Source organism: Accipiter gentilis, chromosome 12 (genome assembly GCF_929443795.1).
Source record: "Accipiter gentilis chromosome 12, bAccGen1.1, whole genome shotgun sequence".
Taxonomy (NCBI): Eukaryota; Metazoa; Chordata; class Aves; order Accipitriformes; family Accipitridae; genus Astur; species Astur gentilis.
In genome coordinates, this window is record NC_064891.1 from 7,361,735 (window position 1) to 7,380,341 (window position 18,607).

The window sequence follows — 18,607 nt, forward strand, 5'->3', positions numbered from 1 at the left end:
TGGTAGTTCTGTTCTCGCGTGACTATTTAGTGTACCGTAATGGAATTAAGATGACAGAGGTAAATAGATTTTTACATTTCAATAGGCTTGTACACCAGTATGTTACCAAAAAGTGAAGTTAAGCATGACAGAACACATTTCGTTTAACTAAAATCCCCACCATGTGCTTGAGTGTTTCTTGTCCAGGAGTCTCAGACCTGTACAAAGGTAGGCAGATAACTTCATCTGTCTGCAAGATACACTCAGTTCACATGTTAGGTAAATTTTTATGTCTATAGTTTGTGAAATGGTAAAAAGGGATCTTCTGTGTCTGGTGTCTTTCCATTTGAAAAACCCAAAAGGCTGAATTGCATCCTTTCATGTGTGCTGCTTTTGAGTTTTGAATTTTAAGCCTTTCTTTATCTGCTATAGGAGCATGAATCAGAAGGTGGAAGAACTCCTCTCATGAAAGCTGCGAGGGCAGGTCATGTTTGCACTGTTCAGTTCTTGATTAGCAAAGGTAAGAGTGTGAAAAGGTTTTGGTTTTCCTGCTGTTAGAAATACTCAAAGTTAAGAGCATGTCAGTACTAGTGTAACTTCCTTGGATTTGTTTCAAATATTTTAACTCAAGTAGGTCATGGATTCTCAAAGTAGGCATGTAATGATCACCTCTGGTTTCTGGTGAGATTAGTGGGAACTGCAGCTAGTTCTAAAATGAATAATATTCCAGTCTCCAATTCCTAGTAAAAGCAGCAACAGTAGTAGTGGTTACTGGGTGTCTTCATGCTCCTGGTGCAGCTTTTGAGCACTGTCTCTTCAGAAGTTTAACTTCAAGTGCCTGTTGGTTTCGAAGTTTTGACTGTAACTTGCTTGATGTTGTCAGAACTATTAGCTCCAGCCTTACATCACTGTTGAATGCATAGAGTTGATACAGAGCTCAGAATTGCTGTTTTTGCTCTCTTGAGCCTATATTGACAGATTTTTCTTGCACCTTTCATGTATGGAGCAGGATTGGCCTAAAGCTTCCTGTGTGATGTAATTTTCCCTGTGTAGGTTGTAGAGGAAAGAAGCAGAGCTGTGATTAATCATCTGCTTGCTGGTGCTGAGATGCATGGATCCGTGCGCTGGATCTTAGCGGGGGTTTTTTTGGGTGGTTTTTTTTTTTCTTTTCTTTTTCTTTTTTAAAAAAGGCATAGCCCTGGCACAATTGCTGGCAAATTTAAAAGCAATAGGTTCACCTGCTATGCGATGTTCCACACTTAAAACGGAGCCATTTGATTAGTGAGTTCGGAGTGCTAGTCCAGGTAGGGTTGATTTTCTTTTTGTTATATATTAAATGGTCTTCTGATGATAGTAATAATTGGACGTTCAATTTAATTTGTCGGTCGTAAGTCTGCAGCCATGGAGAAATGTTTTCATATTTAAGAAAAAAGTTAACTTCATGTCACTTTTGGTAGAGGAGAACAGGTTGAAGGGTTTTTAAATAATCTTACCCTCTCTGTTTTTGAAGGAGCAAATGTGAATAGGACCACAGCTAACAACGATCATACCGTGTTGTCACTGGCCTGTGCTGGAGGTCATCTGGCAGTTGTGGAGTTACTGCTAGCTCATGGTGCTGATCCTACGCACAGATTGAAGGTTTGTCGCTCAACTACTTTACTTTCCTCTGGGGTGGTCTTTCATTAATCTTAAAACTAACTAGAGTCGAGTGAATTTGCTCCTTTTGTGTTCTCTGCAACTGACCCAACGTGTCATGATTTCAGCAGAAGGAAGGTGGAAGAACTGGTATTCCCACAAGCAGGCATTAAGCTCATGAATGTATCTATAGAAGTTGGAGTTAGGAGGAGTGCAGGCCTATTGATTACTGTGAATGTAAAGGTTGCACTCCAGTTGTAAGGTCATGATTGTGGAATGAAAATTTTAAAGTACAATTTCTTTTCTTTTCTTTTTTTTTTGTTTTAATACTTGGAGTCCTTAAGTTTAGATGTGGACTTAATGCAGATTGAATGAATATTCATTAAAGCATTGTGATGTGTCTTCCAAAACGCTTGTGTTGTCATGTTTTGATGATGCTGTTTTCTAACACTGTGATCTTTCCCTTTTTAGGATGGATCAACTATGTTAATAGAGGCAGCAAAAGGTGGTCATACCAGTGTAGTTTGTTACCTTCTAGATTACCCAAACAACTTGCTTTCTGCTCCTCCACCTGATGCTACTCAGCTGACCCCACCATCCCATGATTTAAATAGGGTAAGTTTTAAGGGCTGGTTATCTGTGGATTCGTGGGGCTTTTTTTGCATTTCTTCTTGCAGCTTTCTCAAGAGTTTAAAGATGAGAGAAGAGTCAGTCATGTCATTTCATGAACTACTGAACTGTAGGTGAACACACTGAAAATTACTTGAGCTGTCGTGAGAGTGGTGAAAACTTTGAACGTGATCGTGTAGTGCTTTCATCATTCTTCTTATTGCTCTATATATATTATAGGAAAAAATGATGAGGGGAAAAAAAAAATCCAGCAGGTGAAAAAGTCTGCTTTAATGAGGCTCTTTAGAATTACATTTGTAGCCCATTGTAGCTTGTATTTGCTTTACCATAGCGTATCGCTGTACCATGCTGAGATGAGTATTGTTTGGCAAGTAATTTCTTAGGTTAAAAATGCAAAGTACATAGATGTCAGATAATCTCCAATTAACAACTGTTGAACTCAGCATATTAAAAACCGTATTAAATGTTACTAGTCACCATTAAAGTCTGCTTTTCTAACAGGTTTTGTTTACCTTCTATTGAATTATAACTAGATTAGAGTATGAGAAAAGTAATCTGTTAGTATCCAACATTTTAGGCTCCTCGTGTACCAGTGCAGGCGCTGCCCATGGTCGTCCCACCCCAGGAGCCTGACAAACCCCCTGCTAATGTCGCCACAACCCTTCCCATCAGAAATAAAGGTCAGTCTTAGTTCTGGAGCTTATTTTCTAAATATCCTTTCTAGGTAGAAGATAGAGGGTTGCACTTCTAGCAGAGTAGTTCCTATGAAGAGTGTTTATGGATTCAGTCAAGGAAACTGCAATTTTATTTTTTTTTTTTTTAAAGGATTTGCTTATCTGCCAAATACAAAGTGTCAGTCATCTAACCCTGTAATCATAAAGTGTCAAGAAATCTGCCTAAGTAAATATGTTAAAATATGTATTAGTCTGACATACTGGACTAATGCAGAATGTCACCCAGAAGCCTATATAAATTTGATAATGGAAGTTGTAAAACCGATGTTAATCTCCATATTGTAGTTGATTCGATAGTTTGTGTTTATGTAGTTTACTTAGGATAGTAATCTTGGAGTGGGTTTGACTAATTTGATTGAAGGCGGAATTTCTTGTGCTATAAAATACTTAGTCTGATGTGGCTCAGGTCCTCCTAGGACTAAATTTGCATCTATTTTGATATTGCCATTTTGACACTTAACTCTTTCTGTACTTAAGAATTCTCTTCCAAAACAATTTTTATCAAGGATCAGCACTAGTGCAAATACAGGCGTGCATGTCATAAAATTAATACTGTGTGTACACTTGTATTGTTCTGGAAATACAGCGAGGATGACTGGAAGAAACTGGGCTCCTCCACTGCCTCAAATCCTGAGTTTTGATTTGCCTTTCGCCCTTCAAAATTAATTGATTGTTCCTTCTCCAACTGGTATGGCAGACCATGTCAGCTGTGTTACTGTGGACTTCTTCATAAAAGATGAATTGGATTAGTCCATCACGCATTCTTACAGGAAGGCTGAAATATTTGCCTTGCCTAGGCAGAGAGCTGAGTTTTGACACAGGCAAAATCATGTCTGCTATGGATTAAATGTAGTGGCTAAACATAGCCTGTTAGATCACATTAAATATAAATGACTATCCTGGGTTCTAGCGCTGTTTGTCAACTGAGAAAAGCTGGATACCTGTAGTGAAAGGATTCAGTAGTTCTAGAAAGTGTAGTGCTTCCTAAAATGTACTGAGTTATTCACAAAACTGGTGGCCTAGAACAAGTCGCCTGTCCCTCGAGATGTTTTTGCATCACTTTTTCTGTGCTTTCAAGGCTATAACCATACTTTTATGTCTTAACACGATACCAGACGCAAAACATCACGTAAAGAGACAGCATATCCTTTCTTTTTGTTTCCATTTATCTTGTAGCACCACTTGATAGCAGCGGCTCTTGAGACAATCGCTTCATTTGGCAAAAGTATAACAATTGTTGGAGTAGATATGTCAATGTAGCACAGTGTTATTTGGAATGTATGCGCAGTAATCTGTACTGTTAAATTGCAATCTGACTGCTGTGTTAAAATTGATAGCGAAAGATACGGTTTTCTTTGAGGGCTTTACAGTACACGCTGACCTTCTGTGGGTGCTGTGTCTTGGTGCATAACCGGCCATTTAGCATCCCAACAGTAGCTCTATAATGAGGATGCCATTCATATGCACTTCCATTGGTTCTGAGGGGGTTTCTTTTTCACACAGCTGCTTCTAAACAAAAGTCCAGCAGTCATTTGCCAGCAAACAACCAGGATGTACAGGGTTACATCACCAATCAGTCTCCAGAGAGCATTGTAGAAGAGGCTCAGGGCAAGTTGACAGAGCTGGAGCAGAGGATAAAAGAAGCCATAGAGAAGAACGCTCAGCTGCAGTCCCTGGAATTGGCACACGCTGACCAGCTCACCAAAGAGAAGATTGAGGAGCTGAACAAAACAAGGGAGGAACAAATTCAGAAGAAACAAAAGATTTTGGAGGAACTGCAGAAAGTGGAGCGAGAGTTACAGCTGAAAACTCAGCAGCAGCTAAAAAAGCAGTATCTAGAGGTAAAAGCGCAAAGAATTCAGCTCCAGCAGCAGCAGCAGCAACAGTCTTGCCAGCATCTGGGACTACTGACTCCTGTTGGGGTAGGAGAACAACTCTCAGAGGGAGACTATGCACGATTACAGCAAGTGGACCCCATCTTACTTAAAGATGATCCTCAGCAAGCTGCTGCGCAGACGGGTTTTGCACCAATTCAGCCTCTGGCGATGCCACAAGCTTTGCCTCTGGCAGCAGGTTCCTTACCTCCAGGGTCCATCGCAAATCTTACAGAACTGCAAGGTGTTATAGTTGGACAGCCAGTATTGGGCCAAGCACAACTAGCAGGGCTGGGGCAAGGAATACTGACAGAAACACAGCAAGGGTTAATGGTAGCCAGCCCTGCTCAGACGCTCAATGACACGCTGGATGACATCATGGCAGGTGGGTTTATATTGTTATGAGCAGGTATAATATTTGCTTGACCAGTTGAGGCTATGTCCACTTCTTTATATGTGTGTGTGTGTGTTTGTGTATTCCCACTAGCTCTACAGCCAGTACCGCTAGCCTACGATCCCTGTGTTTAGGAGTTCAGAAAACTAGTTTTAACTTTTCAATTTGCAGGGTTGCCTTTCCTTTTGTTGCGCTAACAGGTGCCTGTTTGTCAGGTTGGTATGTCAGAAGTGGCTTTTTTAACTCTTGATAGGTTGGGGGGTGATACACTAGGGTCTAACAGTTCTATTTCGGCCTCTTCATAGCTCAGGAGCAATATCTTGACGATACTGGTTAGTACTTGGGACTAGCTAACTGAGAACTGTCTTGGAGCGCTCAGAATAGGATTTGAGCAGCTATAGCACCACATTGAGCCTATAAAGTGTAAGGAATGTGTAGGCTTGTCTTTGGAAGGAGAGCTGCTCTAGTTGGCCTTGAATAGTCTACTTATTGGAAGGTTTTACTTCTGTTTGGGGGGAAAAAAAATGATGATCCTATGACTTTTTAAAATGTCTACTCATAAAAATGGCTCCTTTGCCAGCCTTACCAAATTCTTCTTAATCGCTTCGGAGAATTCTTTACCCAGTGACATCAGTCCTTTAAGGCACTAAGTAGTAAAATAAAAGAATGAAACAGGTTTTAAATACCGCAGGAAATCTGAGTTGTTAGTGTTTGTTTCCTTTACACCCCCTTCAGTTGCACTTAATCCCCTTTCTGTGTTAAAGTAGTCGCTGAAATGCTCATTTTGACTACTTAGTTGAATACAGATTAACTGTTACGACAAAGTATTTAAAAAATCATGTCAATTTGCTGAGGTGCTTTTGGTTAGGCTGATGAACTTTCATTTTTAAAAGTGCTGTCTGTTTTGACACGTCTGCTTTGTAAAGCTCGTTAGCATGAGGGGTGTGTGCTGGAGGAAAGGCAGGCCTCTGAGAATGTTACAGCCCAGAGATGTGGAGCTGGTCCCGTGTATACTGCAAGAGTTATTGGAGGACAATAGTGGTGCAGAGTGAATAGAAGATATGATAACGGTTAAAAATACCAAGCGGTGATTGTTTAAAATACTTGGAACAACGCTTTACATATTAGGCACCTAATGAGTAACCTGATGTTCAGGCAAAGCCTCATTAAAGGTTACTGAAACTTACGGGAGCTACAGAGATTTTTTTCCTGAAAATCTAGTGTTAGACTTGAAGCCTAGACATAAAGATTGGAAACTGTCAGTGGATAAAACCAAGCTGGATGCATGAAAAAGTAGATAAAAAACCCTACATCCATCATGCATTGATAGTGAAGATTTCTGTCACATGGAGCTGCTGGGATACATAACAATACCAGCTCCTCAATTGAAGAGATGGGATAATTACAGTTCTTAGTTGCTTGTGAAGCATCTCTGCAATGCACTTCAATTGTGTTCAGATACAATTTAACCTTTGAGTTAGGACATCTGTTAAGTGTTTAACTGCATATAACATCTTGAGAATCTACAATTTTAGGTCATCTGCCACGTACCCAAATACTCATGCATGCCTTTTTGGAAAGGTCAGGTATTTCCAATGTGAATTTTGCGTGAATGTTTTTGTACCTGCTTAGTCCCAGTTCTTAGTATGTGCATGCGCACATGCAATTAGGAGTGAGGTCTAAATTCATAGGATCGTAGAATAGTTTGGGGTGGAAGGGACCATTAAAGGTCATCTAGTCCAACCCCCCTGCAGTGAGCAGGGAAATCGTCAACTAGATAAGGTCGCTCAGAGCCCCATCCAACCTGACCTTGAAGGTTTGCAGGGACAGGGCATCTGCCACCTGTGCCAATGTTTCACCACCCTCAATGTTTAAAAAAAAAAAAAAAAAAAAGTCTTCCTTCTATCTACTCTAAATCTATTCTCTTTTAGTTTAAAACCATTACCCCTTGTCCTATTGCAACAGGCCCTGCTAAAAAGTTTGTCCCTACCTTTCTTACAGGCCCCTGTTAAGTACTGAAAGGCCACAGTAAGGTGTCCCTGGAGCCTTCTCTTCTCCAGGCTGAGCAACCCCAACTCTGTCAGCCTTTCCTTACAGGAGAGGTGTTCCATCCCTCTGACGATGTTTGCGGCCCTCCTCTGGACATGCTCCAACAGGTCCACGTCTTTCTTGTGCTGAGGACTCCAGAGCTGAATGCGGTAGAGGGGCAGAATCCCTTCCCTTGACCTGCTGGCCACGCTGCTTTGGATGCAGCCCAGGATAGCGTTGGCTTTCTGGGCTGCGAGTGCATGTTCCCGGCTCATGTGCAGCTTTTCATCCACCGCTACCCCCAAGTCCTTCTCCGCAGGGCTGCTCTCATCCCCCAGCAAAAAAAAATTGCATTCTGGAAGGCATTGGTGGCAAGTCTGTTAAAAGCTGTACGGATGTAATTCCATCTTTGCTTTTCTGTGAAGTGGCTGATTTTAGGTGTTTGGTTTTTTGGTTTGTTTTTTTTTAAGTGAGAGCAGAGTCCACTCCTCCGAATTTAGCGTGGAGGTGAAATGGGCTCAATGTAATAAAAAACATTTAAGCAGCAGCTAAATATTTTGTTAGTAGCTTTGTGTATTGCTTTAATAGGAACCCTCTAGAATATTCCCATGGATTTACATCTCTGTTCCTGAGATGATTTCTGTTTAGTTCCATCACAGAGCTGTGGCTTGCAGCACAGTTACAGAACCCAAGCTTCACCTTGACTGTGCAAACTATCCAGTGTTCATCTCTGTGCTTAATTAGTTGGAAACAATGAGTTTAAGTTTTCCATTTTAAGTACTTGTTTCCAACGAGGCCAGGTGTGCAAATGCTGGTATTTGTCAGAGGCGAGCATAAGACATGGGTATTGCTGTAGACGTCAAGCGTTGTTGCTAGATCAAGTCAGGGACTTCAGAGTAGGATTCCTTGCTATTAGAGGAGCTAGTTGGTGTTACCAGAGGTCTTCGCAATTTCCCTGGAAACACAGTGACAGAATGTACCAAGTTAAGGGGTTTGGGGTTTTTTTAAAGAACAAAATAGGGCATGTTGAAAAAGTAGTAAATAATCTTTCAGTTTTAACTTTGGTCTCCTTTCTGGTCCTGCTGGAATTGATGACAAGCAAAAGGTTTGCTCTTCAGATTCAAATGTTGGACAGGTTCTTTGCTTGCTCTGAGGGTAGTGAATAGAAATACTTTTTTGGGCTAGTTATGTAACACTTGAATGACAACATTGTTTAGTTAAATGGTGTGTTAAATGTATAAAGAAAAAAGTATATCCCTGTTTTTTAATAGCAAACTTTTTTTAAAGTAGGTACTATTCAAAGGATTATGTCCAGTAACAGAGCCTCACAAAAAGCTTCAGGAATCTTGAAGCACTTGATAAGATTAATTTCTGGAAGCCACCTTGTGGGATGAGTCCATTTTAACTGTAGCTGTCTAAATTAGTACCTGAGACAGAATATGCATTCAAGTTCTTATCTCCTTACTGAAAAAATAACTGTAGAGCGGCAGCAGCACAGAAAAATCAGGAGGTTCTGTCCCACTCGTGACCTGTGCAGGAGCTGCAGAAAACTGAGGATGCAAGCTTTTATGCACTGGTGTAACTACAGTTGGTTGCTGGCAGTGGTTATGCCGTTCTCGCAAATGGATGGTAAATGCATTTAGACCTTTGTCCTTGAGATATTAAAAGACTTCCCTTTATTGCTAGCAGATGGTTTTGTGCAGGACTGAGCCTGTCGTAGTCTACCTTTCATGCTGTAACTAGTAATCTTCAAGACTACACGTGGGCTTCATCCATGGTGCTGTTAGTGCATAGAAGCAACACTGTGTTTGTGTTTGAATTCAGAACATAACTTTGAGTCTTGTAATTCGAGGCATGCTATGCATCTGAAGTGTTCTGTATTGATTTTAAGCATGTGTGACAGGAACATGGCTTTTAATAAGATACTACAGAGAAATTGGGGGCAGAGGAGAAGAAGCTGAAGTGGAACAAGCCTGTTGAGTTGGCTTGAAACATGTTGAAAAAGCTGAGGTATCTAACATATTTCTTATAACGTATTTTTTTTTCAGTCCCTCATCTTGGCTTATGGCGATGTGATGTGAAACAGTTCTTTTATACATCTACTGTTGATATTATAGGAGATAAGGAATATATGCGTAAGAACAATGCTGTGCCCACAATCAGACAACACCAGTAAGAAGCTTAAATGGTCAACATTATGATGAAATGGGACTATAAACGTGCTTGGTTTCTGTAACATCTTGGGTTTTGTGAAAATACAAAGTATTCAAGGAAGCAGCAAACTGGAACAGCTCAAACAACCCCATGTTTCTTTCAAAATGTCAGGCTTTTTTCCAGATGTACGTTTTGAATTAGGACATGTAGATCAGTGAGGAAAAAATGCTGTTGGCTCAAATGTCAATTATCTTGTGTTAGTTTTCAGGTTTTTTAATTTGTCAGCTTGGCTGTTTGATTTCCTCCCCTGATCCTAGGGCGGCGTTTGTAAGCCAAATGCTTGTCTGGATGGTGAGGCTGTTGTGCATGGGGGAGAAGGTAGCAGTTGTGAGGATGTCCTGTTTTTACTTTAATCTAAGAGACAGTTGTGATCTCCAGAAAGCAAGCAATATGAAAAGCAGCTGTGCTTCTAATATCAGTAAGCGCAAAACTGGTTGTCTAATGGTCAAATCTAAAATACTTTGACCAGAGTAGTCATATGGTGCTTGGAGTGATGTATTCTGACAAAGAAGCTTGACCTTGTTTCATAACATAATTAAGACTGGTAGTTGGTCCCATACTAAGGCGTGTATATGCTAAAACATTGTAATAGTGAGCTAGCTTTGAAGACTGTAAGCCCAGGCATATAGTAGTGATGGTTTAATGTTGAAGTACAGACTTACAGTTAAATTTTGTCACTATTCCATTAGAGTAGATGGAGGGGCGGAGGGGAAAGATAAACCTTTGACCATCAGTACATGTAGATTTGATGATCAAGCTAGTTGGTTACGTTTTTCACTGCTCAAGACTGTTGTCAAAACCTTTTGGCTTATTGAAAACTTTTAATATTTTCTTTGGACACGGTAAAGGTTCTGTTCATTGCCCTTGGCATGTTCATTACAAATTTGAAGTCTGCACAGGTGATGTTGAAATAAATATCATCTAAGTTGTTACCCATAAAAATTAATATCTTGTCTCAGTGAAATGTGGTGTAGGGATACGAATTATATTTGTTGGTGAATTATTGCTGAAGCACACTTGAAATATATCTAATATGAGAACTGTAAGTCAACATGCATATTCTGCTCTACTAGCATGCATAAAAACATTTTTATATGGGTTGAACAATAAAGGTTTTCTTCCTTGTGGAAAGAGGGGTGTTGGCTTTTAAACATGTCTCTCTTGGTTTTTTGTTTTGTTTTTCCTCCCCCTCACTGTAACACACTGGTATTAAAAAAGGAGTTTACCTGAGTTGAGACCTTCTTAACTACCTTGATTTATTTTTTTTCCCTCTTTTTAAGTCTAAGAACTTTAATAGTGCTTCCTGTAATATAGTAGATGCTCCCCAGCTCCCATATTGGGACTACAGCAGTAATTCTTAGCAACTGTTTAAAATACATGTGCTACTGTAGCAGGGTTAACTTTTCATGTGTGGATTATTTGATGGTCATGCTTTTATATAATGCAAGTTAAGCGTACGTGGTTAGTTTCCACTCTGTTTTAGCATCTTTATCGGGTTCTTTTGGACTAGCTGTGAGAGTCAAGAATCATGATGCTTTATAATTCCATTACTATTTTATGCTGCTTTAACTTCTTCTTTGAACTTACAGAAAGAAGGTAAATATGCTAGTTTTTCAAAATTACTTGTTATGACTGTACATGTAAAGAGGGAAGCATGAGTTGAAACTGGCACCTTCTTATCCTTCTATATCAAACCAATTTGAAGTTGTGTTTTTAGGTTATATTTCTAATTTACAGTCAGGATAAGGCATGAGACGAGTTTAAATTAGATATTCCACTGAATGATATTTTGTTATGATCTTTGGTTAGTTCTCCTCTGTACAGAACTCCCTTAGGCCATAGTTTTTGACTTTATGTCAGAATATTTTGGCTTAGCTTCTGTATGTTTCTTTTAATCTATACCTAGAGTGATCTGTCTCGTAAGAAGAGAGAAGTTTTCAAAGGGTATTCTAATATAAAGATCAAAGGAGTTGGAATCTTGATTTATTCTTAAATATAAGGTTAATCATACTTCTTGTGTTATAAGTTGGGACCTCTTTGTTTCTCTCAGTGACATTTATTAGCTTCTTTGCTGGGATTTGGTATAAGAAGTCCAGAAATTAAATTAGTAACGGATGAAAAACTTAGGAGCCTTGCAGAGGAGGGAGTACGCAAATTGGCATGTTAGGATACAATTTTTGTGGCATCTGTTGGAAAAACTTAGCACTTCGAATTAAATACAGGGGCTAATTATCAATGTCTGGCAGTTACAGACATGGCTGATAATTAAACCTGTTTGAAAAATGAACAGGACTTGAAAAGTTGGAGATCAAGGGGCATTATTTTGATGTTCTATAAGGTTACTTGCTGGTGCACACTAGGTGAACACTGTCAATATGTGGAAACTGCATTTCTTTCATTTTGCAGTTAAAGGTGTTTTTGTCAACTTGACAGGAGAAGTGTACAATATTTTATTTTCTCCTTTGCTGATCATACCTGATAAAGACCTGTAGAAATACTGGAGAAAAGCCAGGGAGAAAAACCTGGAGTGCTTTTAAGGGGGGGGGGGGGGGGGGGGGGGGGAGTAGGAAAGTGGGAGTTTCCCCCCACAGGCTGTTCTAGATTCAAGTTTGCTCTGTGCTTGTAAACATTATATGTATGAAATGAATTTCAGGGAAGTGTGCCAGTCGGTGCTATTTTGTGTCATGTCGATACACTGTCATCAACTATAAAATGGTGTTACCTTTTGCTTATCCTAACAACCTTCACCAAAGTTTCTGCAAAATGGCTGTTAAGAAGCTTCCACTTCTCTGGTTTCAACAAATTCTGCCATGTGAGCATCCTGATGCTAGCACTGTTGCTTTTTTGTTACGTTTATGGGGGCTGGGGGGTTGGGGTTAAAGGTTGGACAGACTTTTATATGAGAATCTTCAAACTGTTTTAAGAAAAATTGCATAGATGCCCATTGATTGGACTTTTGCTGCGGTTATGTTTCTAAAGGTATGGAACTCCTGGTCCAAATAATGGCTGACTTGTAGGAAAGATTTTTGGGTTTGTTTTTTTTAAAAAAATTTTTTTTGTGGTGGGCTTCTAGAAAACATGCCAATCTGATACTTTCCTATTTCTTTGATTGAATACTGATAACCTTTTTCATAGTTATTAAATTCAAAAAGTTAAAGTTCAAAGATTGGGTTAAAAGTGTAAAATACGTATTTGTGGAAAATGAAGTTTTTAAGGAGTTCTGTGTGTCGGTGGGAGTTCTGTCCCACTGTCCATTTATTGTCACATTTAGCTTTTGAAGTAAACTGTTTTGCTTTTACTAAGTGTAATTATTCTGTTCAACAGCAGTGAGCGGAAGAGCATCTGCAATGTCAAACACACCTACCCACAGCATTGCAACTTCTGTCTCCCAACCTCAGACACCAACTCCGAGTCCTATCATTTCTCCTTCAGCCATGCTGCCAATCTACCCTGCTATAGATATCGATGCACAGGTAAGCCTGCAATTGTCCATGCAGCACAGATGTGTGGAGCTCTTTTGCTTCTGCATCCTGAATAATTCAATGGTGGTAAACAGCTCTGTTGTATAACGAATTGGGTTCTAGAGGCTTGATTTGCTGCTTTTAGAAAGCCTGTACAACTCCCCGGAGAGTTGCAACCCACTTTCCTCTGTGCTCTCGCTGAACAACAGAGAAGGTCTTTGAATGACTAAACACTTGGATTTCTTATTTCTTTGTTGTCAGGAGTGATTATGAGAAATGGCAAAGTTGTCTTCTGACAGAAATCAAATATTCTTCTGGCCTGGTATCCTAAGACAAAAATAAGGCTTAACATGTTGCACACTGTTGTTTCTGGTGGTGCTTGAAGTTGTTGGTCAACAATCTCCCAGTTTGACAGAAGTATGAAAGTATTGAAACTAACAAATTTTTTAACAAGAGGAAATGATGCAAGCTGTCATTTCCACTAAAGAACAGGCATTTCTGTATCGAAAGGAATTTTAAATAGGGCTACTTTTATGTTGACTTGCAGCTAGCTGGCCATCAGAAAAAAAAGCGCACACATATGCTAACTAGCATACGTATATGCATAGCCCTAGACTATACATAACGTGACTAAGATATGGGCGGTGTGGAGAAGAGGAGAGGCATGAGATAGTTGTGGAGAAAGGGGGAGAAATGTCTGGAAAGCTGGGCTTGGCTACTTGGCTCGTGGTACTTGGCTTGGTTTCTGCTGTGACCATGTCCAGGAGCTCTTGCCACAACCTGACCTGCGTAGTTGTTAGCTGGTAGACACCAAGGCAGATCAACTTTACCATTAGTTGCCAATTACCCTGGGTCATAATAAAGTAAAGTAAAACTAAATTCTCATAGCAGCTAAGAGATGTGTGGGGGTTTGGGGTGTTTTTGTTGTTTTGGTGTTTGTTGTTGTTTAAGAAGGGAGAGATGTCACTTTAGTCAGTTCCTATGCTGTAACTAATAGTGCCAGTAGTTCTCCGAGTTTCTCAGTTGCTCTTTCAAATAGGATGGGGGTCATTTACAGGGGCCTGGGCAACACTGAGAGTTAAAGACAGAATTCTTACCTTCATGGTACCATCTAAAGGTCACAGTCAAGCAGCGGTGAAGAAGGTGATGTAGTTAGCAAAGCACAGATGAGATCTCAGTTCTTGAAGAATCTCATTTCTTGTCAGGAGTTGTTCACTAGTCTCCTAACAGAGCTGACTTGCGAAGTAGAATCCTGTTATGAAGAACACAAAAGATAACTGTGAGGCAATCAATAGACATGTCTTAAGCTTATAGAAGCTTTTTATTTTGTCACAGGTATAGTTGTACTTGGGCTAATATGCAATATAAGAGGGGTTGTACTTGAAAAAGGAAATATTTATCTTGTTGTATATATGATGTCTGTTTCCTTTAGACTGAGAGTAATCATGACACGGCATTGACACTTGCTTGTGCTGGTGGCCACGAAGAGCTAGTACAAACACTGCTAGAGAGAGGAGCTAATATTGAACACAGGGACAAGAAAGGTAGGTATCTCCCTACAGCAGTACCGACTCTCTCTGGTTTTCCAGCGTATCACACTAAATAAATATACCATAAGCATTGTCTTCATGTGAAATTTTTAGGCTCGCTTTTCTGATGGTTTAACTTGTGTCACTTAAGCTATGAATGTGGACTCTTCAAACATCCTTTTTCGTTTCAGGGTTTACTCCGCTTATTTTGGCTGCTACAGCTGGCCACGTGGGTGTTGTTGAAATTTTACTGGATAATGGAGCTGATATTGAAGCCCAGTCTGAGAGAACCAAGGACACTCCCTTGTCTTTGGCTTGTTCAGGAGGGAGACAAGAGGTGAAGTAAAACTTAAGTCTTCAAAAGCAGTGTATAGATCACATAGTGTCAGTATACTAAAGCAATTTACCAGAAAAGTTAGAGTAACTTAATTGACTGTTCTGTTTCAGGATGGTGTATTTTAAAAAGAATGCAGAGAGCTTTATGTTTTCCAAGTTCTATATTGCAGTGTGTCCCATACAGATTGCTTTTTTCTTTTTATAAGCTGGACCGGTGCTGTGCAGATGACCTCATGACTGTAATCATTAGTGGCTCATTATGGGGCTTTTACCAGCATAATTAGATGTAGATACGAAAGTGAATGCAATGAATGTTCTTGTCACAAAGCTGGAGTTAGACACGGATCAGTTCCATGTAAGAGTCAAGAGGGTTTTGTAATGGATTCTGTGTAGGCCGTAGGATATCGCAGTACTGCAGATGACTCCAGTGTCTCTGACTAAAAACGTGAAAAAACAGTTTTCAAATGATTGATCAAAAGTAAACGTAGGCGATGTTTTTTTGAATGTTATGTGAAATACTGTATTCTGTGATTTAATTACAAAATCTGCATTTTGATTTTTTTTCTAATGGTTGTTACAAAGTTTAAGTGTATTATTCTGTTAATGCTTCTACTATTTGGATTGCAAAAGCCGCAGTGGAAGCTGTATAATCTGGTGCAGGATCACCTTCCTCTGTGGCCATCTGGAAATTAATGAGGTTGGAGATACCTCTCCTGCTTCTGCAGATTGTCTTAACAGTGATAGTGGGGCATTTAAAAGGGGATTACTTCACTAGACAAAATCTTACTGAAAACTTGTAGCTATTCTGGCCTATTTTAGTGCCATGTGGAAGATTTCAGACATTGTGGAGTATTAGCTGCAATGACAATCATATGCTCGCTCTCTGGGGAAGGGCAAGGCCTGCTTTTTAGTCTGTCATAGCAGCCTTTGTGGCCAGCAACCTCATGCAGCAAATGTGAATTTACGCTTACTTTTTTAGGGATTTGATTGATCTGTGTTTCTCAAACAGTATTTCTTGGAGGAATGCATCATGTTTTCTTTCATGTTATTTGGTAAAGAAGATGGGAAAACGCTGGGCTTTGGGCAGTAGAGATGATGTCGGGATGCCCTCCCGCCCCAATTTTTGTATTTGGCAGTATGTTTGTCCTGTGATTTCACGGAAAAATACTCTGCTTTTAAAGCCCTTGGCTTCAGTTGTGTGGGTCTATTCTAAACGTGTTTTATGTTTAAAAGTTGAAAGTGCAAAATTAAACATTGCACTGAAGATGGCACAGTGGGTTTTCACCTCAGTGTTCATTTTGATTTTACGTAGCCATACAGTTTAGTTGCTTGTCAAGTCTTTTGCAGAAACTTCATTACAGAATGTAAGCTTCATGTAGAATGTGGGAAGCTGTGAATTGTTTGGGTTGTAAATGAATCTGTAAGGAAGGAATAATGTAAGAACTCTTTGTGGTTTTTTTTGTTAATGTACAGAGAAAACCGGCAAGGGATGCAAATGTTAATTTTTCTGATGGCTCTTGCATGAGATTTCTCTGTACAAGCTATACACCATTCAATGTAGTGGTGTAAACAGAGAAGACAAAAGCATGCAACTGCTTTCTTGTTTGCTCCGCAGCTTCAGTTTGAGGATGAGTTTTTAACTTGGTAGCGAATTGAGCATTAAAATGGGAGAGGGCAAATCCCAAGACTATCTTGTATACCGTATTCAAAATGAATCTGGTTTTGACAGTCTTTAAAGACAGCTGAAATAATCATAAGATCTCAATTTTTTCTCGCTATGTTACACAATTTGGTATGAATGGTTTAAGCATGCTAATGCGTGATCGTGATTGATTTTAAAGGAGGTTTTACAGTGGCTTTGGGAACATAGTTGCAGCCTCATCTGTTCAGGGAGGCGAGGATTATATGGAAGCAGCTGAGTAAAATTACTTTCTTACTGTTGGAAGATGTCAACGGTATATTTAGGCTTCAAAAAGATTTGCCCTGGATAGATTTGCAAGTTCGGGAGAAAACCAGATGTTATTTCTTAAAACACTGCAGGTGGTGGAGTTGCTGCTAGCTCGAGGGGCAAACAAAGAGCACAGGAATGTTTCTGATTACACACCTTTAAGCCTCGCCGCTTCTGGTGGCTACGTGAACATTATCAAGATTCTGCTAAATGCTGGGGCAGAAATAAATTCCAGGCAAGTTCCCTTTTCACCCCTTCTCTCACGGTTTCTGTAGTTATCACCCTCTCCAGAAGAATTTCTTGACAACTTGACAACTATGTGGAGCAAAATCTTACTATTCTTACGTGATCACAACCAATATATTGTTTAGTTTGTAGTAGGCTTCTTTCCTCTTAAGTTAGAAACGAAAGGTTTTGACTGTGCTTTTCTAAATGCTCTTTTAACTTTTATCTTTCTCTATGTATTTTTTAAAATTCTTTCCTGTATCATATGATCAGTCGTCTTGTGCCAAAGACAGAAATCTTTCCTTTTCCTCTGGTTGGCCTGCTGGATTGAAATTAGTTCTGGGTTATGCGAAGAAAGTGTGTGTGTGTGTGATTTCATTGCTTTCCCTGTGTAGTTAAATGACAGCTTTTTCTGTGTGTGTATGCCTGTAAGTAATGCTTTTGCATCCTTTGGGAGGTAGAAAATAGCTCAGCTGTGCGCTGCACAAGTCTAATGAAAGGTCCAAGCAAAGTTAGGCTCCTCATAAGAGATGCCTTCAAATTTACAGCAATTAAAAGGTAACATGCACAGTATCTCTTAAGTAGAAATATTTGTCCTAAGCAATGCTACTGTGGAGAACCTCTTGTAGTTTCAGTAATACTTGCTCTGTAGCTGATTTTTGAGTCTTGGGTAAGTACTCTGCCTTCACTAGTTTTGTTAAAGTCATTTCAGAAACATGATTATGATTTAAAGAGTTTTTTGGTTTTTCTTTTTTCTCTTTCAGAACTGGTAGCAAATTGGGAATTTCTCCCTTAATGTTGGCAGCCATGAATGGGCACACTGCTGCTGTCAAGCTATTACTGGACATGGGCTCTGATATAAATGCCCAGATAGAGACCAACAGGAATACAGCACTGACTCTGGCTTGTTTCCAAGGCAGAACTGAAGTGGTTAGCCTGCTGCTTGATAGAAAAGCTAATGTGGAACATAGAGCTAAGGTAAGGAGCAGACAGCTGAGTAAGTCTCCAGAAAGAGATGCTTGTAAGTCATCACTTTGCTGTGGTTATCTGATTTTATTGTCTTTTGTACAAGTTAAGTTCTGTAGTTCAGTTAACTGAACTGAACCATGTCCTGTAAAGAAAAATAATGGCTGCACTTACGGGCTAGTGTTTTGGTTGTTACACAATTAATCAAAAATAAGTGTTTCTTCTGAAGCCTTAATATATCTTCAGGTGCTTACAACCCTAAGAATAGTAATCCATTAACTTAATAAAAATAGAAGGTTGTAATGTATTCAGAAATAGCTAGAATCTTGGCCTAAGTATGCTCATGGTCTAATCTGTTTTGTCTGGCCCGGTGCTTATATCCACAGTGGAGATGCAGAATTGAAAGGGGATATGTGTGCTTGAGAGTCCGTCAGTTGACCCCAACTCTTTCAATGGGAGGAAAGGCTGTACACTAGAAAAATGACTAGAGTATTGGGGGGGGAGGAAGACCTCCTACAAATGTGGCATGTCGTTTTCCCTTTCCACTGTACTTAATGGTTGCCACAGAGGAGCTCAAAAGGACCTGCACTGTACTGATTGCTGCTAGGTATTCTTGCTGAAGTTACGGGTCCTCTTGACCTAGCCAGGTGCTTC

The 18,607-nt window shown here is 39.8% G+C and overlaps 1 protein-coding gene across 6 annotated transcripts in view; it reads left to right on the forward strand.

The window, feature by feature from the left end:
- Positions 1-18,607, forward strand: part of ANKRD17 (ankyrin repeat domain 17) — a 96,109-nt gene that overhangs the window by 58,796 nt on the left and 18,706 nt on the right. For 4 of the 6 annotated variants that reach the window (XM_049815330.1, XM_049815333.1, XM_049815332.1 and 1 more), the window contains 10 exons: positions 412-499; positions 1,490-1,617; positions 2,086-2,229; positions 2,822-2,924; positions 4,482-5,237; positions 12,813-12,961; positions 14,382-14,493; positions 14,670-14,815; positions 16,855-16,997; positions 17,752-17,965. In XM_049815330.1, coding sequence (XP_049671287.1) covers positions 412-499; positions 1,490-1,617; positions 2,086-2,229; positions 2,822-2,924; positions 4,482-5,237; positions 12,813-12,961; positions 14,382-14,493; positions 14,670-14,815; positions 16,855-16,997; positions 17,752-17,965 — 1,983 coding nt within the window. The remainder of the gene's footprint in view (positions 1-411; positions 500-1,489; positions 1,618-2,085; positions 2,230-2,821; positions 2,925-4,481; positions 5,238-12,812; positions 12,962-14,381; positions 14,494-14,669; positions 14,816-16,854; positions 16,998-17,751; positions 17,966-18,607) is intronic. The other 2 variants (XM_049815331.1, XM_049815334.1) reach the window with 2 other exon arrangements.